General features: G+C 37.5%; 1 protein-coding gene across 1 annotated transcript in view; it reads right to left on the bottom strand.

Moving 5' to 3' along the window:
• TTC21B (tetratricopeptide repeat domain 21B) overlaps positions 1 to 19,806 on the bottom strand; it is a 74,252-nt gene that overhangs the window by 37,249 nt on the left and 17,197 nt on the right. Inside the window, exons 12-19 of the mRNA XM_079782443.1 lie at positions 13,335 to 13,464; positions 9,162 to 9,319; positions 7,301 to 7,525; positions 4,341 to 4,579; positions 3,145 to 3,217; positions 2,421 to 2,531; positions 1,530 to 1,665; positions 265 to 371 (exon numbers count right to left, since the gene is read on the bottom strand). Coding sequence (XP_079638569.1) covers positions 265 to 371; positions 1,530 to 1,665; positions 2,421 to 2,531; positions 3,145 to 3,217; positions 4,341 to 4,579; positions 7,301 to 7,525; positions 9,162 to 9,319; positions 13,335 to 13,464 — 1,179 coding nt within the window. The remainder of the gene's footprint in view (positions 1 to 264; positions 372 to 1,529; positions 1,666 to 2,420; positions 2,532 to 3,144; positions 3,218 to 4,340; positions 4,580 to 7,300; positions 7,526 to 9,161; positions 9,320 to 13,334; positions 13,465 to 19,806) is intronic.

The raw sequence follows: 19,806 nt of genomic DNA, 5'->3' as shown, positions 1-19,806 counted from the left end.
TCAAATCCCACCTATAAAATAAGTCATATGACTGTACAAAAGCTTTAAACCAAACTTTATCAGCTGTAAGAATTAAAAAATCAAATTCCCTATTTGTTATAATAATTAGCAATAATATATTTAAGCCGTACAATCCACAGGCATTCAATCATTTCCGTTTTGACTTATTTTCTGTGAATGAGGTTGGTTTACTCTTACATGTGGCATATTTCCTTCTGCATCCATCCTCCACCCACAACCACCCTCACAAACAAATGCATTTACCTGTTGTAATGAAGTTATTGCATCACCAGGTCTTTCCATTTTACTGTAAACTTTTGCTAGAAGAATTTGCAAACGTCCATCTTCCATGACAGCTGACAGTTCATTTACTAAGAAAGAATTGAATACATTGGGGGAAAATATTAATTTTAAACAAATGCTTACATTTTTCAACCAGTTTAAAAAATGGTCTTTGGAAAGAATGGTTTTGAAAAATAGTGAACAAAGTTAAAAAATTTTCAGTCAGTTAACTGAGGAATGGCCATGTTTGTTTTTTTAAAAAAAGATACAAACAGGTTGGAAGAAAAAATAAAGAACTGGGTAAAAACTGGAGGTTTTTCTTAAGACATATATTTAGAAATAACAATGTAATAACTTAGTTAATAATTTCAATTTTCATTCTTAAGTATATAAAATTTCTGCTTATTGAAGTCATTAAAAGATAAGATAGAATATCTGCTACACTGTAATGAAGAAGTGCTGTTTTTTAAAATAACGTATTATTTTATTTGATAGGCTATGAATCGTAGTCAGTAAGAACATCGCTTGTGATGCCAACCAGTCTGGTTTCAAATTTAGGCTTCATCACTTATTAGCTATTTAACCTTGAACAAGTACTTAACCATTCTGTGCCTCCCTTCCATGTGTAAGAGAGGGGAAATAATAGTACCTATTTCATAGGGTTGTTGTAAAATATTTAAAGTTAATAAGTACAAAGCAAGTTAACATATGCAAAGCAATTAAAATAAAGTGTGGCATGTGGTTGAGAGTGATTTAAATATTTAGTATTATTACTTTGTGATCTAAGAGCAGTAAAAGAACCCTAAATACTAATTAACAGAAATATGTTTCTTCCACCATTTAAGAAGTACATGGTCTTTGCCAGTCTGTTTGAAGTGGTTTATTTAAATTATTTCTTTAATTTTACATTATTGATGTTTCTGTCTTTCTCTCTGAAATCAATAAAAATATATTTTTAAAAAACTTATAATAAAAATGTTTACTTGTTTAAACATCAGACATAATTGCAATTTAAAAGAACTTTACATCATTTTGGGAAGTATTTTTCTATAACACAATTAACTGTTTCATAAATCTGTTATAGATTTTTCAAATGTCTTATTTTAATAGAGTGATATTCTGATCAATGAAATAAGCAACTTCACATATAAAATACTGGGAATACAAATACACATTTATATAATACAAAAATGAAAAGATAAGATATATCAGGTATACTTTTTTTCAAATCATGAATATTTTCATACCAAGTTCATGAGCTAGAGCGTGTTGAAGAACTTTTTCTGCTTTGTCATACCATTTCAATTTTAATAAAAGCTCTGCCAAGTCGTAGCAAAGATAATTTTGTCCATTTTTCAGTGCAGCTTCATAGTAAGTGATTGCCTAAACAAAATCCATTTTAGTTAGGAAGAAAGAGGCGATGAGAATGGAATTCAAGCATAGGTAATTTACACACAGATTTAAAACATATACATAACTGAAAATAACCAAGAAGAAGCTTAGGCATGTATCTGCACTACCAGTTAAGTATGCCATTTTCCTTAGAGAATCAAAAATCACACAAGGCAACTAGCATTTCTTGTATAAGTAGCTTATTAATAGAGTGAGTGCTTGGTGAAAAAAAATTTTTTTTAATGGTTTTATTCCAGAAGCCAGTGAACTTTATCAAATGCAATACTCTGCTAGCTGTTGTATAAATGTTCAAGTTACCAGGAGTAGAGCAAAAATATAGCAACTAAAGAATACTCATTTACTCTAAGAGGCAAAAAAACAAGATAAAAAACAAAAACCCAAACCCAACCCTCAAAGCACATAGCTTCCCAAAATTCATTTCAGAGAAAGGACATCTATTATGCTTTGTCATATAATGACAGAGATGTTAATAGCAACTGGTTTAGTGATAAGAATTTAGGTGTAAGATGAGGCCTGAAGTAAACTTTAGTCCAAATAGTCTTAGCAAAATGCAGTGAATAAGAATGTGAGACAAGAGAAAGACTTTAGCACAAATTCCAGCTTGTGGACACAATTTGGAGTTTTAAAACCATCAAGATATAAACGGTGCTTGCTGAAGGCCTCTCATAGAGCAGACTTTGAAAAAATTGACCCAATAAATATATTTTAAACTATAAAGTACTTGCCTTTGAATAGTTATGAGTTTTCACAAGCGCTTTCCCAACTTTGCTTGCAAGTGTTCCATCTTTTGGGTTTTGATTTAATGCTTGCTCATATGCTACTATGGCTTCTTCAGGCTAATGTTGACAGACACAAAAAATAAGCAATAGATAAAGAGCTTGGCTGGATCCCACTAATGGCAACATTTATATAATTATGGGCTTCATTTGGAATATTTAATAAGATTAATAAAGCATGTATTTAAGTCCAGAAACCTTAATAATTTCAGAAAGGTGACAGTCACTAGCATAGGTATAACTTATCAGTATACTCCCACCCATGTTAATTGTTCTCTTGCCTTCATAAATAATAATATGAGCAGTAAGAGAAAAGTTGTTGACTTTTCATTTCTGGCAGTCATCACGAAAGCCAGATAGAGTCAGAGGACTGCTTCCCTGTGAAGAAAACACCACACAGCCAACAGTTCTCTTCATCTTCTGTTCAAAGGAGCCTCTTCACTTGCGTCTGACACCGTCTCTATTTTAAATAATGATCGTGCTGAATTACTGGATCTCAATTTGAAAAGAAAAGCGTTCTTTTATTGTAATGGTTGTCCCCTTTCACTGTGATGACTGAATCTTGAATATTAAGTAAACATTATTTAGAAAACCAAATTCCTTTTCATTTGGGATGTTATACTAATCACAAAGATTTTTTAAAAGCCTAAGTTCAGTAGCAGCAGACATTTACCTCTTGAATATTCATGTATGCATCTCCAAGGAGAAGAAAAGAATGAGGACTGGGCATTATTTCAGCAATTTCTCTGGAAATCAGACCAACACTATTTAGTATATTGAATACAAATATTTTCTTCTAAAAGGTAAGCACATTTATTTCAATTAACCAATAACCTTCAGAGTACCTTCTACATATCCAAGTGTAACACTGTGAAAAACACTAACAAAAAACAAAACAAAACCACCATACCCATAACCAGACTGTTTATGTTTTTCATTAAGTCTTTGCATTTTCTGAAATGCAGTAAACAGAGTACAGGTGTTGTATATCCCAATAACTCCTAAGGGCATCAGAACATAACTTTTAATTAATTTATCTTTATTGATTTTAGAGAGAGACGAAGGGAGAGAGAAACATCAATGTGAGAGAGAAACATTGATTGTTTGCCTCCCACACATGCCCTGACTAGGGAATTGAACCCAAGACCTGAGTATGTGCCCTGACTGGTAATCGAACCTGTCACCTTTTGGTGTATGGGATGACGCTCAACAATCTGAGCTACACTGGCCAGGGCCACATATAACTTTTAAAGTCCCTGTCCTTTCACCAAGGAACATTTGTAATTCATACCTTAGTGTAATACATACTAAACCATAATTCTTTTTCTGTATCTATAATAATAAAAGCATAATATGCTAATTAGACCGGACAGCCAAACGACCTCCAGATGTCCTCTGGACAACCTTCTGGATGAAGCCGGGGCTGCGAGGGCCGAGGCAAGCCACCGCGGCTGCAAGGGCCAAGCCCCTTGCACGAATTTCGTGCATTGGGCCTTTAGTCTATTATATTAGGAATTAAACATGACCATCTAGCCCCTGAATTGATGTTACATTACATAATTGACTTAAATTATTAATACATATAACTGTTCTTTCCCTTCCCCAAAAGAAAGATGTCTAAAAGTAACATCTGATGAGGGAGGAGAACTGAGAAACCAGAATGAGCCACAGGCTGAAGTAATCCTAAGTATTATGCTTTATGTTTTTGAGAGAGTAGCTTGGCTAGAGTGACTGTGGTTGATGGTAGGAGAAGGAAGTGAGAACATGAAGGCAAGGATATATACAGTATCTACAAAACACTTAAAAGAGAAGTAAAACAAAATTGGGAATTAATTTTAGGAAGTAAATGCATTAAAATAAACCATTTACCTATAGCAAGTGATATACAACATTTTCTCTTTTCTATGCTTCAGGTATATATCTGCCATTTTTTCTTTGACCTCTATGAAATAAGGCTGTTCGGATGTAACGTTCTGAAGCATGCTTAAAGCCCGCTCAACATCTCCTTGGGCCAGAGCTAGGTCTGCATTAGCAATGGTAACACGCAATTCTTCATATGTCCCAGAAAATTCATGGATAGCATCTTGTAACACTTTTGCTGCCTCATGCTGTAAGGATGAAATAAAAATAACATTCAAAATATTCAACTAATTATATTAGAAATGAGGATTTTCTATGAAAACAGAATGAACAATAAATGCTAGCACAATTAGGATATTCATGAAATACTGATGGATTTTTTAAAAAGCACAGATATTTAAAACTAAACGCAGAAACCAAATTCAGATAACATTATAAATACTGGTTAGCTGAGAAGTGTTTAAATAACTGAGACAACAGCAGTTGCTACACAAGAGACACCACTACTATAATTTAACTAGAGGCCCGGTGCACGAAATTTATGCATGGAAGGGGGGGTCCCTCAGCCCGGTCTGCACCCTTTCACAATCCGGGACCCCTCGGGGGATGTCTGACTACTGGTTTAGGACATTCTTCTCGAAATCTGGGGCCGCTGGCTCCTAACCACTTGCCTGCCTGCCTACCTGGTTGCCCCTAACTGCTTGCCTGCCTGCCTGATCACCCCTAGCTGCTCACCTGCCTGCCTGATCTCCCCTAACCACTCGCCTGCCGGTCTGATCGCCCCTAACCGCTAGCCTGCCTGCCTGATAGTCCCTAACCGCCTCTGCCTTGGCCCCTGCCATGGCAGCTTTCATCCAGAAGGACGTCAGGAATGACGTCTGGAAGGTAGTTCAGCTGTCCGGTCTAATTAGCATATTATGCTTTTATTATTATAGATAAGCATTTACTTTGCACTCAGCATTGTATTAACCCAACCAGACCGCTGTACCGATTTTTCGGTAATTTCCGAATCTGCCGCTATACCTCTGTACCTAGTTTTTGGTACTTTGCTTAGTACGTGAAAAAAATGCGTCACAAACTAAAAATAACCAACTAATCGTGGTCAAACCTCATGGTTAGCCATTGCAAATGTCTGCCCCCATGTGTTTGAATTGACTTTGTGTGGTTTAAGGGGACAGTTAGGTTCAGGGCCTCAGGTCTGGTAGGGTTAACCTAATTCTTACAAAACAACCTGTAAGGTAATTACTATTATTACCCCTACCCTGCAGTAAGGAAATTGAGATTTAGAGAGTTAAGAAGTTAACAAATGATAGACCAGAATTCAAGGTCAGGCAGCCTGACTCCAAAGCCTAAATTCTTAGCCACACTACCTCGATGATGGGATCTAGTCCGGTCACTCACTGCACCCAATGGCTCCTCATTAAGTTGTGTACTACTTTATTCCCTATTTCAGGACATCATTTTTCTTATACCTCACGTGAACATATTAATTCATTTCCAAATTTGTACCTCAATGAATCTAAAATGTTATTTAAGATTCATCTCAAATGTCATTTAAGATCCATTTCAACTTTAAATATTATAGAACATTCAGATTTCAGAAGTGAAAAAACTAGCACATCTTAGAATCAACTATTTATGCATGGCAGCTGGTTCTTCTTATTTAAATGCATTTTATGTTCATTTATTAGTGAAACAGAAATTGAGACTTGGCAATTATCTAGACACTAGAGGCCTGGTGCATGGATTCGTGTACTTGTGGAGTCCCTCAGCCTGGCCTGCGCCCTCTCATAATCCAGGAACCCTCAGGGGATGTCAGAGGCCCGGTGCATTGATTCAACCTGATCCCCACAGACCAGGCCGAGGGACCCCACTGGTGCACGAATCCGTGCACCAGGCCTCTATTATGCATATAAGATCTTTGGTTAATCTCTTCCCACCCCCGTTCCCCTCCCCTCTGAGATTCATCAGTCTGTTCCACGTTTCCATGCCTGTGAGCTGAGCGTCTGCCTCCTTGTGGTCAGTGTGTGTCATAGCTACCGGTCTAATGGTTGGACACTTAGCATATTAGACTTATATATATATAGATTAGAGGCCCAGTGCACAAATTCGTGCATGGGTGGGGGTCAGCTGGCCCGCCCCAATTGAGGCCGATCGGGCCAGGCTGGCCGGGGGGAGAGGCTGCGGGCAGTTGGTGGAACGGCCCTGCCCCCGATCGGGGTGGGGGTGCCAACTGGGAGCAGGGCCAGCTGGGAGGAGGGGCTGCAGGCGGTTGGCCATCTGGCCGGCTCTGCCCCCTGGTCAAACTTCCGGTCCAGGGGACAATTTGCATATTAGCCTTTTATTATATAGGATATACACTGAGTGGCCAGATTATTATTATTATTATTATTATTATTAACTTCCACTGAAATATAAAAATAAATTAGCAACTGCTGCAATCTAAAAACCAGGTATCGATGACATTAAGTTCTTCATTTTCTTGAATTTTCTCAGAATTACCTGCTATTTTCCATCCATCCATCCATCCATCCATCCATCCATCCATCCATCTATCCATCTATATTATTATTTTTTAAAGCATTTGATTTTATGGCTGTCCTATGAATTTATCAAAGTTGTTATTCATCCACTGGTTCTTTTGTTTCCTCAAGCACTAGAATTTCAGGTTGGTATTTTCATTTTATTTCAGTAGTACTTGTGTGTACATGTATGCTTATGTGTGTGAAGCCTTTAGGAATTCACAGAATTATAACTATATCATATTGCTACTTTTCATGGTAGCTGGGGTAATCATACATTATAATGCTATTATACTTATTAATACATTTCATAATATGTCATATTACATTGCATTGTTATTCACATTATGTTATATTATGCTATATTATGTTATGCTATGTTATAACATTTTATGGTAGCCAATCTAAGTACATTGATCTGAGTCAATGAATTAAAATTTGACCTACCTGTTCTCCATTTAAGCAGTAAACCTCTACCAACTCAAGAAAGATTGACAAACGATGGCTTGCATCAACTTCAGTATTTTTGTATTTTGATTTTGAGGAGGCTCCAATTTTCCTCACTCCTGGTAAACTCATTGCCATATGTAGAGTTTTAATGGCCTCTCCTATTTCTCCCATTTTCTTTTGTGACTGGGCTTTTATCAAATGATATAAAGGATATTCTCTCACCTGAAAAAAATAATATTCAGAAATACTTCCTTGGAGTGCTTACAACATCAACACATAATTTACAGTCCATCAAACATTAAAATGATAGGATATTTGAGGACAGCCTGTGATTATATACATAAGGTCTATTTCTGTCCTTTTATTAACTTTCTGATCCAATATTGTATTAAATCAAATTCAGGAAACCTGCCACTACCTAGCATCCCTCTGGATGAACAACTGGTAATTAAGTGCTTCTACTATGACCAAGGAGAAAATGCAAACAAAGTACGTAAGGCTAGAAAATATATTCTAAAATAATTTGAGTTTTCAGGAAAGGATTTTCTTTATCTGGGACTGCTGGTACTGATATAAAGTCATTAGATTTCTAGAAACAAAGTTTTCCCCCTTTTCTTTATTTTTAAGATTAAGCATTTTAGGATACGTTAATCAAACATTGGTCTTACCATTTGGTACTACCCAGAAACATGAAACAAAGCTTCTGTCTTTATTGTGGCTAGCAACAGTGTATACAGAAAAACAAAATGACAAAAATGAGTGAGGAATGAGTCAAAGAAGATAATCCAGAATGAGGTGAAGTAGCAGCCATTTAATGTCTGGGACAGCTACACTCCTCTGTAAGGCTTTGGTTCTGTCTTAGTCACCTATGAACTCTGTGTGAACACTCCTCTTATCTCTTCTCTTGGAGATTCTTAATGACTGGGGTAGAGTACCTACATGGGGTTCCAAGGCCCCATCGGACTTGAGAACTACTATCCTAGGAAGCAGGTGCTATCGTCTGCAAACCTTGCTTGGGACTTTAATTCTCCAGTCCATCAATGGGTTCTCATATAACAGGGCTTAAGACGCTGTGAACCCAAGTGAAAATTTGAGGAGGTCCTCCATGACTCCAGGTAGCTCAGGAAGCACCTGAACCTGGATTTCCCCTAATGCTGAGGGATATGATATGTATCACAGAATACCTTGGGTAGAAATCTAGTGTGTTTATATCCTCAAACCACATACTAAGTTTCAAAATGACTCAGCATCTTTGATGATAAATCTAGAGAAAAGTTATTAAAAATCCATGTCCAAGGCCCTGTATACCAAAAGATTGTGGGTTTGATTCCCCATCAGGGCACATACCTAGGTTGCAGTTCAACCTCTGGTTAATGAGCATAAGGAAGGCAACCGATAGATGTTGCTCTCTCACTCTCTAAAAATCAGTAAAAACATATCCTCAGGTGAGGATTTAAAAAAACAAACAAAACAAAACAAAACAAGGTCCAAGAAGGAAACAGGCAATAAAATAAATCCTAATACATAAAAATATTTATAGTTTACAATTATTTTTGATACTTTCATTATTGCATTTAATACTCACTATAACTGTAGGGTATTATGAGATGTATAGAAAAGAAAACTGAGGTTCAGAGAGATAAGTGGAAACACCAGACACTAACCCCAGATCTTTGTTGCCCAGTCCCTATAATTTTTTAACTATACACAGTTGCTCCATTTCTTCCCCTACTGCTTATGAATCCAAAATCGTTTTAATTTAAAAAATGCATTTATTAGCAAAATATTAAAGGCTAAATTTTTTTTTAAAAGTTGATATATAAACATTTGCTAAAGATTCCAGGAGGTTGATACTTACCTTAAAGTTATAGCTCAGACAAAGTTCAAGAGACTGAGAACATAATTTAAATTTATCCTGAGACAAATAAACTTGAGCCATCAGGAGGTAGGCATCTGCATAAGAAGAATTGTGTTCCAGGCAATGCTGCAGGTTATTATAAGCTGCTTCAATGTCACCTAATGAGGGACACAAAGCACCATTTAATTCAAATGATTAAGAACTGGAGATCTTAGAAGAGGGAGAAAAGTAGTTAGTCTATGGATAGTTTCAGTGTTTGAAGTCCTCTGTTCGTAAGGCCATGATTTAATCTCTTCTTTGTAGTCGGCTTGAAAGAATTTACATGTAAATCAGAGTACTCTACATCTGTAAGACCACACCTTGGTCATAAGAAGCAAACCAGAGAAAGTGTGAAAAAATCAGAATCAATCACCACTGTTACTGAGAGACCTATGCATGTATCTTTATTCATTTTCCTTGTCAATTTATTTTATTTACAATTTCATTAAAATAAGTTATGTAAAACATAGAAATTTAAATAGGTAGAATGCTATAGTAACAAAGAGGATTTAGTCTAGTTATCATTCTAGACTAAAAGTTTTAAAAAATCTAGAAATTTTATTACCATCCATAAAATTACAAAAAGACATGATATACCCTAGAGATTTAGAAACATGAGTTTTAGATTTAAAATGCCTTTAAATACCAACTGAAATATTAAAGGTATTGGAAACATATCTACTGTACATCTGGGAGTCTTAAAATAAAAGCAAATGATCAAGATTAAAGTGATGGGAAGAGTGGAGCCTAGTCTGGGTTGGCGGTACAAAGAGGCTCTTCCTCTAAACAGTAGTCTCTGGGTGCTAGTGGTCTGATGTGAGATAACATGTGCTCATCTGCATTAGCCATCTCATAAATTGGCCTTAGGTAAGTATAGCTAGGCCAACTCCCCATTCAGCTTTGCTAGGAGAATGGGGAAAGAAGAAAAGATCCTCAACTGTTTTTGGTTCAATTACTCTCCTTAACATTACCTGACACCTCAAAAGACAAGGCTATAGCCAGGGCTCCAGTATTCCTACTTATAATACAAATCCATTTAAACAGAAAACATTTTTTCTTAGAGACAGAGAATTAATGAACAAAAATCTGGCTGAGGCAGCACAAAACTTATTAAATATAGTGTCAAAATTTGTCCATTAACCATCAAGCATAATTGTGATGCAATCCGACACTCAGAACAGATAAAAAAGGAAATGTGAAGGTTAAGCAAATGAATTTTCATGGGAATTACCATTCCTCTGTTCTTTTAGGAAGGAGGAGGATTAAGGAAGTAACTTGAAATAAGAGGTTATTACCAAGGGAAGAAAGTACTATATGGAAAAGAATCAGGATTTGCAAAAAAGTGACTGAAGAAAATGAGGAATGCATGAATAACTGAGATAAGAATCTTGTTTCTTCTAAAGCAAGGGGAAGAATGTGCCACTTATTTCAGAAGTATTTAAAAATAGAGAAATTGGTCATCACTGTTGGGGAAAAAACACAAGACCATATAAACAAAGATCACATCAACATCACATTCTTATGTAAGAGCAGTCCGATTTCTTTTGAAGGAACAATGAAAGCCTTTGCTGTCTGATGATCTGTTTTTGTCAGGGTCCTGCACAATAAAGAATATACCAGTAGCTGGCCTTTTTCCAAGGTTCCTGAGAGGGAGACTCTAAATCTTGGAATTCCACAAATTCCATGGAATGTCTTTGTTATCTGTGGTGGGCTCTGATAGTTTATGATAACAGTATGACTCAGGATGGGGGCTGCCCACCTCATGAAGACCCACCACATGATTAGAGGGTTGGGGCTTTGAACCTTGTGATATCAACCTGACTGGCAGAAGGGGAACTGAGATTGAATTCAATCACGAGGCCAGCCAATGATTTGATCCATCCCTAAGTAATGAAACCCTATGAAGATTAGACCTTTAGTGAGCTTCCATGGCTGCTGATGTACCGCAGGTACTGTCACACATCACTGTGGCAGAAGGTTGATGTGTCCCAACTCCACAGGAAGAGGACAATGGCAGCATCACATTTGGGACCCACCCAGACCTCACCCTGTGCATCTCTTCCTTTTGCTGGTTCAGATTAATGGCCTTTGTTATAATAACACTGTAATTCAAAGTATAGTGCCTCCCTGAGTTCTAGGAGTCATTCTGGTAAATTCTCCAACCTGAAGGGGCACTAGGGAGCCTGAAGTTTGGACCCAGCTGGTCAGAGTGCAGAGGGCCCTGAGCTGCAGAGGGCTCCTTTGGTCTCGAGTGAGGGCATTCTGATGGAGGGTTGTGGCCTTCACTTGTCAAGTTTGGTCCAGATCCAGGTAGTTGGTGCAGCTGGCAAATTAGCAAGAACACTGCTATTTAGACACATGCCAGTATAGTCAGACCCCAACTGCTCTGCCTGCCCAGCACCCCTTGTTCTCACAATATAATTATAAGTTGCTGATGTACTGTTTCTTTGTCAAGCAGGAGACAAATCCATGGTCACAAGGAGAATTTATGAGTCTGTTCTGCAGAAGGAATGAATGCCTCTAAGAAAGTTGTGACCACCTCCTGCTGCCCAAAAGTCTGGTTACACTAGGTGTCACAGGAGAGGGAGACTGAAGAAACACAGATGTCTCCCTCGGTTCCCTGAAACACCCCCTCTCTCTAACTCCCTTGCTGCAAAAAAAGTCGCCAGTTTTGCTTTTTGGGAAAGACATATTTGAGAGGTCTTACCCTCCTGTCCTCTCACTCTGGCCAAATCAATGAACCTTTCTCTATCTCTGAGCACCAGTGTCTCAGTGTTTGGCTTATCTGTGCATCAGACACACAAATCTGAATTTAGACAATTTTAGCAACATCAGCACCATTTCAAATGATTTCAGGCTGCTCCTTTTTAAAATGGGTTAATATCTGAGACTTTTATTCCTAGAGACTTTGACAATTAAGTATTACAATGATGAGACTTATTTATATCAAATTTCAAAATAAATAATAAATGTTTAATAAATTAATCTGAACTCAAAGTTCCAGTTTGATTAACTAGTATGTGATACCCATTGTAATTGGGAAGAAAAAAAACAGAAACATCATGTGATGGGGGGAGGTAGGAGAAGGGAAAGCAGGGATAAATGGTAATGGAAGGAGACTTGAGTTGGGGTGGAAAACACACAATACAATATACAGGTGATGTACTGTAGAATTGTATACCTGAAACCTCTAATTTTATTAACCAGTGCCACCCCAATAAATTCAATTAAAAAAAAAAAGAAATATCATGTGGCTCAATAGAAGTCAACCAGAAGAAGGTCACTTCTCACAACTAGAGAACTTTAGAGGTGAAACAAGCTTTTGAGATTATCTAGGTCTATTATTTTTTTTTAACAGTTAAAACTGTCATTCAAAAAATTTGTGAAGTCAATCTCTTAATTCTTTCCATTATATATAAGATGTAACTGTTAATGAGAATAAACAGTTGGTTTCTGCCCATTAGAACTTTGTAAACTTAATTTACTTAGCACAGTATTCAACCAGCAAAGGTACATATATAGGCACCATGTGATCATCTATATTTATGTATATATCGTACATATGTCTGTGTCCTAAAAAGCTAAGGCTATAATGGAGGTTGTTTGTTTGGCTATCTATGTATCTATCTATTAATTATTATTATTTTTTAAAATCTTGATTGTTGAGAATATTACAGATGCCCCCTCCCCCCTAATCCCCGCCCCCCCCCCCCCCCCCCCCCCGTTTTTTTGGCTGTATGTAACCAGTTACAGAAACTAAACAGGAATTAAGAAATTCCATTAGGATCTGAAACCTGGTTAACATCACACATTTTGTTATGCTGATGAGTCAACTATGGATTAATGACAGTAAATTACCATTGAGAGGCCCCAGTACTATGTGATGGACTTTTGTAAAGTGTTAAAACTGTATTTTCCCAACTATTCACTTGAGTCACAAAAGATTTATAAGAATTAAACAGTAACACAAGTTATACAATTTTATTTTGGATAAAACTTAGTTATTTGTGCACATGAAAAATGTGCATTTTATATTACAATTCTCCATATATGTGAAATTCTTAGTTTGCTTATGTTGTTTTTAATAAACATCAGAATATAAAGCTTCTTTTAAGCTTTTAAGGTATACCTTACCTGACAAATATTTCACTTTTGCTATTAGGAAGACAGCTTGCAGGAGACCTGGTACAGTTCTTACAATAGCCTCCAGGACTGAGGTGCACCGTCTAAGAAGTGGAGAAAGAGGCTGGCCAGGACTTGCAGGCTGAATAAAACAAATTAGCAGGTCATTTTATAAGTTTATAATGGAATTTAGCTAAAAACAAACTTTTTTTTAAAATATATTTTATTGATTTTTTTACAGAGAGGAAGAGAGAGTGATAGTCAGAAACATCGATGAGAGAGAATCATCGATCAGCTGCCTCCTGCACACACCCCCTACTGGGGATGTGCCCGCAACCAAGGTACATGCCCTTGACCAGAATCGAACCTGGGACCCTTGAGTCCACAGGCCGACGCTCTATCCACTGAGCCAAACCAGTCAGGGCTAAAAACAAACTTATTAATTATAATGTGAATATCGAAAATATTGTATTTTCTACAATTTTTCTTATTCTATTTATTGTCCAAAATCTTTGCTGTTAGTTGAATACCAATTTATTTTCCTGAGACCTATGAAGAGACTACATAAATAATAACTTTGTTCAGGCAAATAATTATTAATTATACAATTACTCATTCAATAACATATGAAAGGTACATATCTTGTTCAAAGGAAAAATAACCAAGAGTTAAGTGTTTCTTGTTGTAATTAAGAGTCAAGGCCATGTGAGTTCTAATTTTAAACCTTCCCTGTGATTTACTCAATTCAATAATTCACACTACCCCAAGAGTACTGTATGGTCAGTTTTTAGAGGATTCAGCTTTTGTTTTTTAGTAGAATCAGAAAGTAGAACACACTCATGGTACTCCACCAAATGAATATTTTCATATTCCCTCTTTTCTGCCTAGCAAGTTATAGGTCCTCAATCTTTTTTTTAAATTTTTATTAATAATGAATATTGTAACTAAAGAAGTACTAAGCCATTTGCTAATTCTTCCCATGGTTGCCTACTCAACCAATCTTTATTCAGTGGTTATCCACTCACAACTTAGAATGTGATCTCAGAATTTAAATATCAAATGTTCTCCCTGCTTTGCCCCATTAATGTTGTTTCCTTTACTTAAAGGATGGCCCTCCACATCCCCCCTTATATCCCACACATATACATTCTTAACTGGAGAATGGCCTCTTAACTGACCATCACTCCTACAACAAGCGATTATTACTGGCAAAAAAAAAGTGTCTTATTATCTCACTATGTTGAAGCACACAAAAATGTGTGTTCAAAAACATTTTTAGAATATGACCACAGGTGGCTAAAATACTTCAACTTCTTGAAATTCCTATAGCACTTATACTCTATGAAATAAAATTTAGCATTTTATATCTTACTAGAGGCCCGGTGCACAAAATTCATGCTCGGGAGGGAGGGGTCCCCTCAGCCCAGCCTGCACCCTCTCCAATCCCGGGCCCCTTGGGGGATGTCCGACTGCAGGTTTAGGCCCGATCCCTAACTGCCCCCCCTTCCAACCTGGTAGCCCCTAACTGCCCCCTCTGCTGGCCTGGTCACCCCTCAGGCCCCCCCATTGGCCTGGTCACCCCATGCAGCCTGCTGTTGAGTCGTTTGGTCATCCCTCACTAATCGCCCTGCCAGTCTGGTTGTAGGCAGCCATCTTGTGAGGGTGTAAGGGTTAATTGGCATATTAACTCTTTATTATATAGGATAACATTTCTATAGTAGTTCCATATTTAGTTTTGCCTCTTTTATAGGATGAAGGGTCTTTATGTCTTGAATATCAGAATTTTACACTTCTTCACACAGTAATGGATAAAGAATAAATTTCTTAAAGCATATTTTTTTAGCACAAATGGAAATAATGAAAATATAGGTGACATGGTGCGGTTCTCATAATGTTATTTGCCACTTGCTAAGAATTAGTTATTGAGAATAAGCATTGTTTTCACTATAGTTTCAGAATGAATCAGAATAAATCAAACAGGATTTGTGGATAATCTCTATTTGATTAAAAAAAAAAAAAGTATATATAAAAGGGCCAAAGAAGTAGGGACAGAGCTAGAGAGACAAGTCTGCCTTTCTGATATTTCCCCATGAAAACAGCATTATAAATGCTAATTAGGTTCTATCATGCTGATAGAAGTTATTACGAAAAAATAGGATGTCTGTGGACTGGAGAGCCAACTACCACTTAATTATTTCTTGCTCTACCTACAGTTTACTCTCAGCACAGCTGCTAGAAAAATCCTTTAAAAATGTTGAATATGGTCATGCCAGAAACCTTCTCATGGCTTCCCACTGTACTCAGAACTGAACCCAAAGAAGTTACAAACAGAATTGAAGTCAGAGTTGTTACAGCTGGTCTCCTGTGCTATGACCTCTTTCTGACAACTCCTCTCCTCCTCATCCATCCCAGCCATACTCGCCTCCTTGTGTCCCTTTGGGCCACTGAACAACTATTCCGTTTGTCAGAAACACTCTCCACCAAGTTTCCACATGACCCTTTCAAGTTTTTGTTCAAATTTTAACATCTTAATAAGGCCTATCCAGGTCATGTTATCTAAAATCACTCCTCCCTACCCTGTTAGTTTCTTCTGTGATCTTTAAAATACTATATAACCTATTGATTATATTAGCTGTCTCCTCCTGATAGTATACATGCTTCAAGAGATCAAGGGTTGTAGTTTGCTTTTAAACCACTATTTCCCTAGCTCTGAACAGAGTGCTGGATGCTCTGCAAGCATTTGTTGAATGAATTCTGAATATTGCATGAGTACTGAGAAGTGCATTCGACTTCTAAGATCATGACTGGGGAGACTGAGATCAATCCCATGTGTGATTCTAGAGGGAATACTTAAAAAAATAGATTATGAAAGTGTGGAAAAGAAAATGACAATCAACAAAAAGCAGCATGGGTTCCCCAAGGAAAGTTCATTATTCTCATTTCCTTGTTAAACAACCCTGGTTGTTTAACAAGCTGTAGATCAGGGAAAATGCTAAGAACTATGCTTTTAGCAATGAAGATAGTGCCCATCATGACATCCCTGTGTTGCATTGTGAGTTGAGTATAATTAAGTCATCCACTTACTATCTATAACAAATAAGTGATGACTAATGGATCCATGTCAATTTGTAATAAACTCTCTGGTAATAAATCAGAGGGTTCCATCCTCAGTTCTACTCAGAGCTATTGAAGTCAGATGATGGGTGACAATAAAATCCATACAAAATAGATGATAATCAGAATCTAGAGGGATATGTCATCTTGAATTATGGAATGAATCATGGAGATAAAATTTCATAGGGATAAATGTAGAGTCCTATACTGGGGTGCAAAGTTACAGTGAGTAGAGGATCTAATGACTGTTACATGATTCACAAAAAGAAACCTGGATGGAAATCCAGAATTGGGAGTAAAAGGATCTAATTGAGGTCTTGCAGTCCAAATCCATATGTGGAATAGTTAGCATAATGAGAGGCACTGACAAAATAAAGGCTATCCTCTAACTCACAAACAGGGTTCTCAAACTTGTCATAAAAAAATAAATGACTGGCACCAACCGCGAAGAACAACATTTTGAGGACAGGCTTAATTTGCATTCAAAACCAAGGTTCCCAGCTTCGGGTTCAAGGTGATAGAGTAGGAAGATCCTAAGCTCACCTCTTCTCATTGACATCAAAACTACAACTATGTACAGAACAGCTATCTCTGAGAACGACCTACAGACTAGCAGAGGAGATTTTCTACAACTACAGATACAAAGAAAAAGCCACACTGAGACAGACGGTGGGGGCAGACTCAGTCTAGTCAGGACCCACTCTACCCCCTACACCCTATGCAGTGACCCACGAGCGGGAGGGATATCCCTCTGAAGAACAAAGGGTCTGAGCACCTTCACCAAGAAGAGGAGCCCCCATAACTCTGGCTTTAAAAATCAACAGGGCTTACATTTGGGAAAGCCAAAGGGCTGTAGGAAACTCAGGTGGCACACTTTCCGAGTCCACGTGCAGGGGCAACAGTTTGAAAAGCATCTGAGTCATACATGAAGGTGATATACTGACTAATTTTAAGGTGTGTGCTGAACAGACAGAGAGCTGTTGGAACTTTTTCCAGGGACTGATGAGCTGTTGGAACTTTTTCCAGGGACAGAAAATGGTGGGCATCATTTTTTTCCCTTTCTTATTTTCCTTCCACCTAGCTGGTCTGACACTGGCAGGCACCAATTCTGGCATTCTCTATTAACCTTATTAACACTTCATTCCACCCTGGTATTTCTCTAAGGACCCACCACTGGCATCTCTCCAAAGTGGCTCTTACTCTGCCACACCCAGTGGGCAGCCTCAGTTGGCACCAGCACACAGCAGTGTGCCTGCAACAGCTGAGGCTGGGCCTCACAGCCAGCTGGGCCAGAGGCCAGTCTCGCCTGCCAGTGTGACCTTAGCAGCTGTAGCCCAACCACAACAAGAAGCCACAGTAGTCCAGACAGGGAACACCTCTGGAGCACCTGGTTCTAGTGACTAGGGGGGATTCCACCACTAGGCCCCACAGAACACCTTCCAAAAAAGGCCACTTTTATAAAACCAGGGGACATAGCTGATCTACCGAATACATAGAAACAAACAGGCAAACTGAGGAGACAAAAGAATATGTTACAAACAAACAAACAAACAAACAAAAACACAAAACCCCAGAAAAAGAACAAAACAAAAGCAAACTGTCTACGAAATAAAGAGTTCAAAGTACTAGTCATAAAAATGCTCAGCAAACTCTGCAGACAAGTGGAGAACTTCTATAAAGATATAAAACTGTAAAAAAGAACTAATAAAAACTGAATAATATAACAACTGAAATAAAAAACACACTAGAGGAAAGCAGCATATTAGATGACACAGAAGAATAGATCAGCAATCCGAAAGACAGGGTAGTGAAAATCACCCAATTGGAAGATATTTTAAAAAGTTAAAAGAATGAGGATAGCATAAAGCATAAGAGAGCTCTGGGACAACATCAAGTATACTAACATTCCCATCATAGGGGTTCCAGAAGGAAAAGAGAGAGAGAGAAAGGGACAGAAAACCTATTTGAAAAAATAATGGCTGAAAAGTTCCCTAACCTGGTGAAGGAAATAGACATCCAATTCCAGGAAGCACAGTAATGAACTCAAAGAGATCCGCACCAAAACATATCATAATTAAAACGTTAAAATTTAAGAGAGAATCTTAAAACAGCAAGAGAAAACTAGTTATGTATAAAGGAATACCCATAAGACTATCAGCTGATTTTTCAACAGAAACTTTACAGGCCAGAAGGGAGTAGCGTGATACCTTAATACGATGAAAGGGAAAACCTACAACCAAGAATACTCTACCCTGGCAAGGTTATCATTCAGAATTGTGAAAGAGCTAAAGAATTTCCAGACAAGTAAAAGCTAAAGGAATTTATTATCACTAAACTGGCATTATAAGAAATGTTAAAGGGAACTCTTTAAATGGAAAAGAAAAAGCCAAAAATGCACACACACACACACACAAAAAAAAAAGTCTCACTAGTAAAGGCAAACATATAGTAAAGGTGGTTCTTAATAGTAATAGGGAACTTCCATCAATGGATAGATCATTTAGATAATATCAAAAAGGAAATACTGGCCTTAGGTGACAGAGATTAATAGGTGTGCACAGAACATTCTATCCCCAAACAGTAGAATAGTTCTTTCTTTCTTTCTTCCTTTCTTTCTTTCTTTCTTTCTTTCTTTCTTTCTTTCTTTCTTTCTTTCTTTCTTTCTTTCTTTTTTAGAGAGAGTAGAAGGGAGGAGGAGAGACAGAGAGAGAGAAACATTGATGTGAGAGAGACACATCAATTAGTTGTCTCCCACTCAAGGCCTGATCACCGTCTGGGATCAAGCCTGCACCTGAAGTACATGCCCTGGAGCAGAATCAAACGTGGGGTCAGTCTGCGGGCCGATGCTCTATCCACTGAGCCAAACTGGCTAGACAGAATGTGTATTCTTTTTAAGTGCACATGAACATTCTCCATGATAGAACACATATTAGGTCACAAAGCTTAAGGACACTGAAATCATGTCAGGTACCTTTTCCAACCACAACAGAATAAAAATAAAAACGAATTATAAGAGAAAAACTGGAAAGAACACAGCCCAAAGTTAGTAGAAGGAAGAAAAAATAATAAAGACCACAGCAGAAGTAAATGAAATTGAAGTTGGATACCGCACTCTCCCTTATTTCAAATTATACTACAAAGCTGTTATGATAAAAACATGTATGATACTGGCACAAAAAGAGAAACATAGGCCAATGGAACAGAATAAAGAGACTAGAAATAAACCCACACCTATATAATCAATTAAACTTACAACAAAGGAGGCAAGAATATACAATGGGGACATGTCTTCAATAAGAACGAGGAGATATATCAGAAAAGATATTGCTACGTGAAATGGATGATGTTTTACTGCCTGTTTTCTTCTAGG

Source organism: Cnephaeus nilssonii (assembly GCF_951640355.1).
Source record: "Cnephaeus nilssonii genome assembly, chromosome: 10".
NCBI lineage: Eukaryota > Metazoa > Chordata > Mammalia > Chiroptera > Vespertilionidae > Cnephaeus > Cnephaeus nilssonii.
Note: the sequence above shows the minus strand (reverse complement) of the source record. Positions and strands in the feature narration are given on the sequence as shown.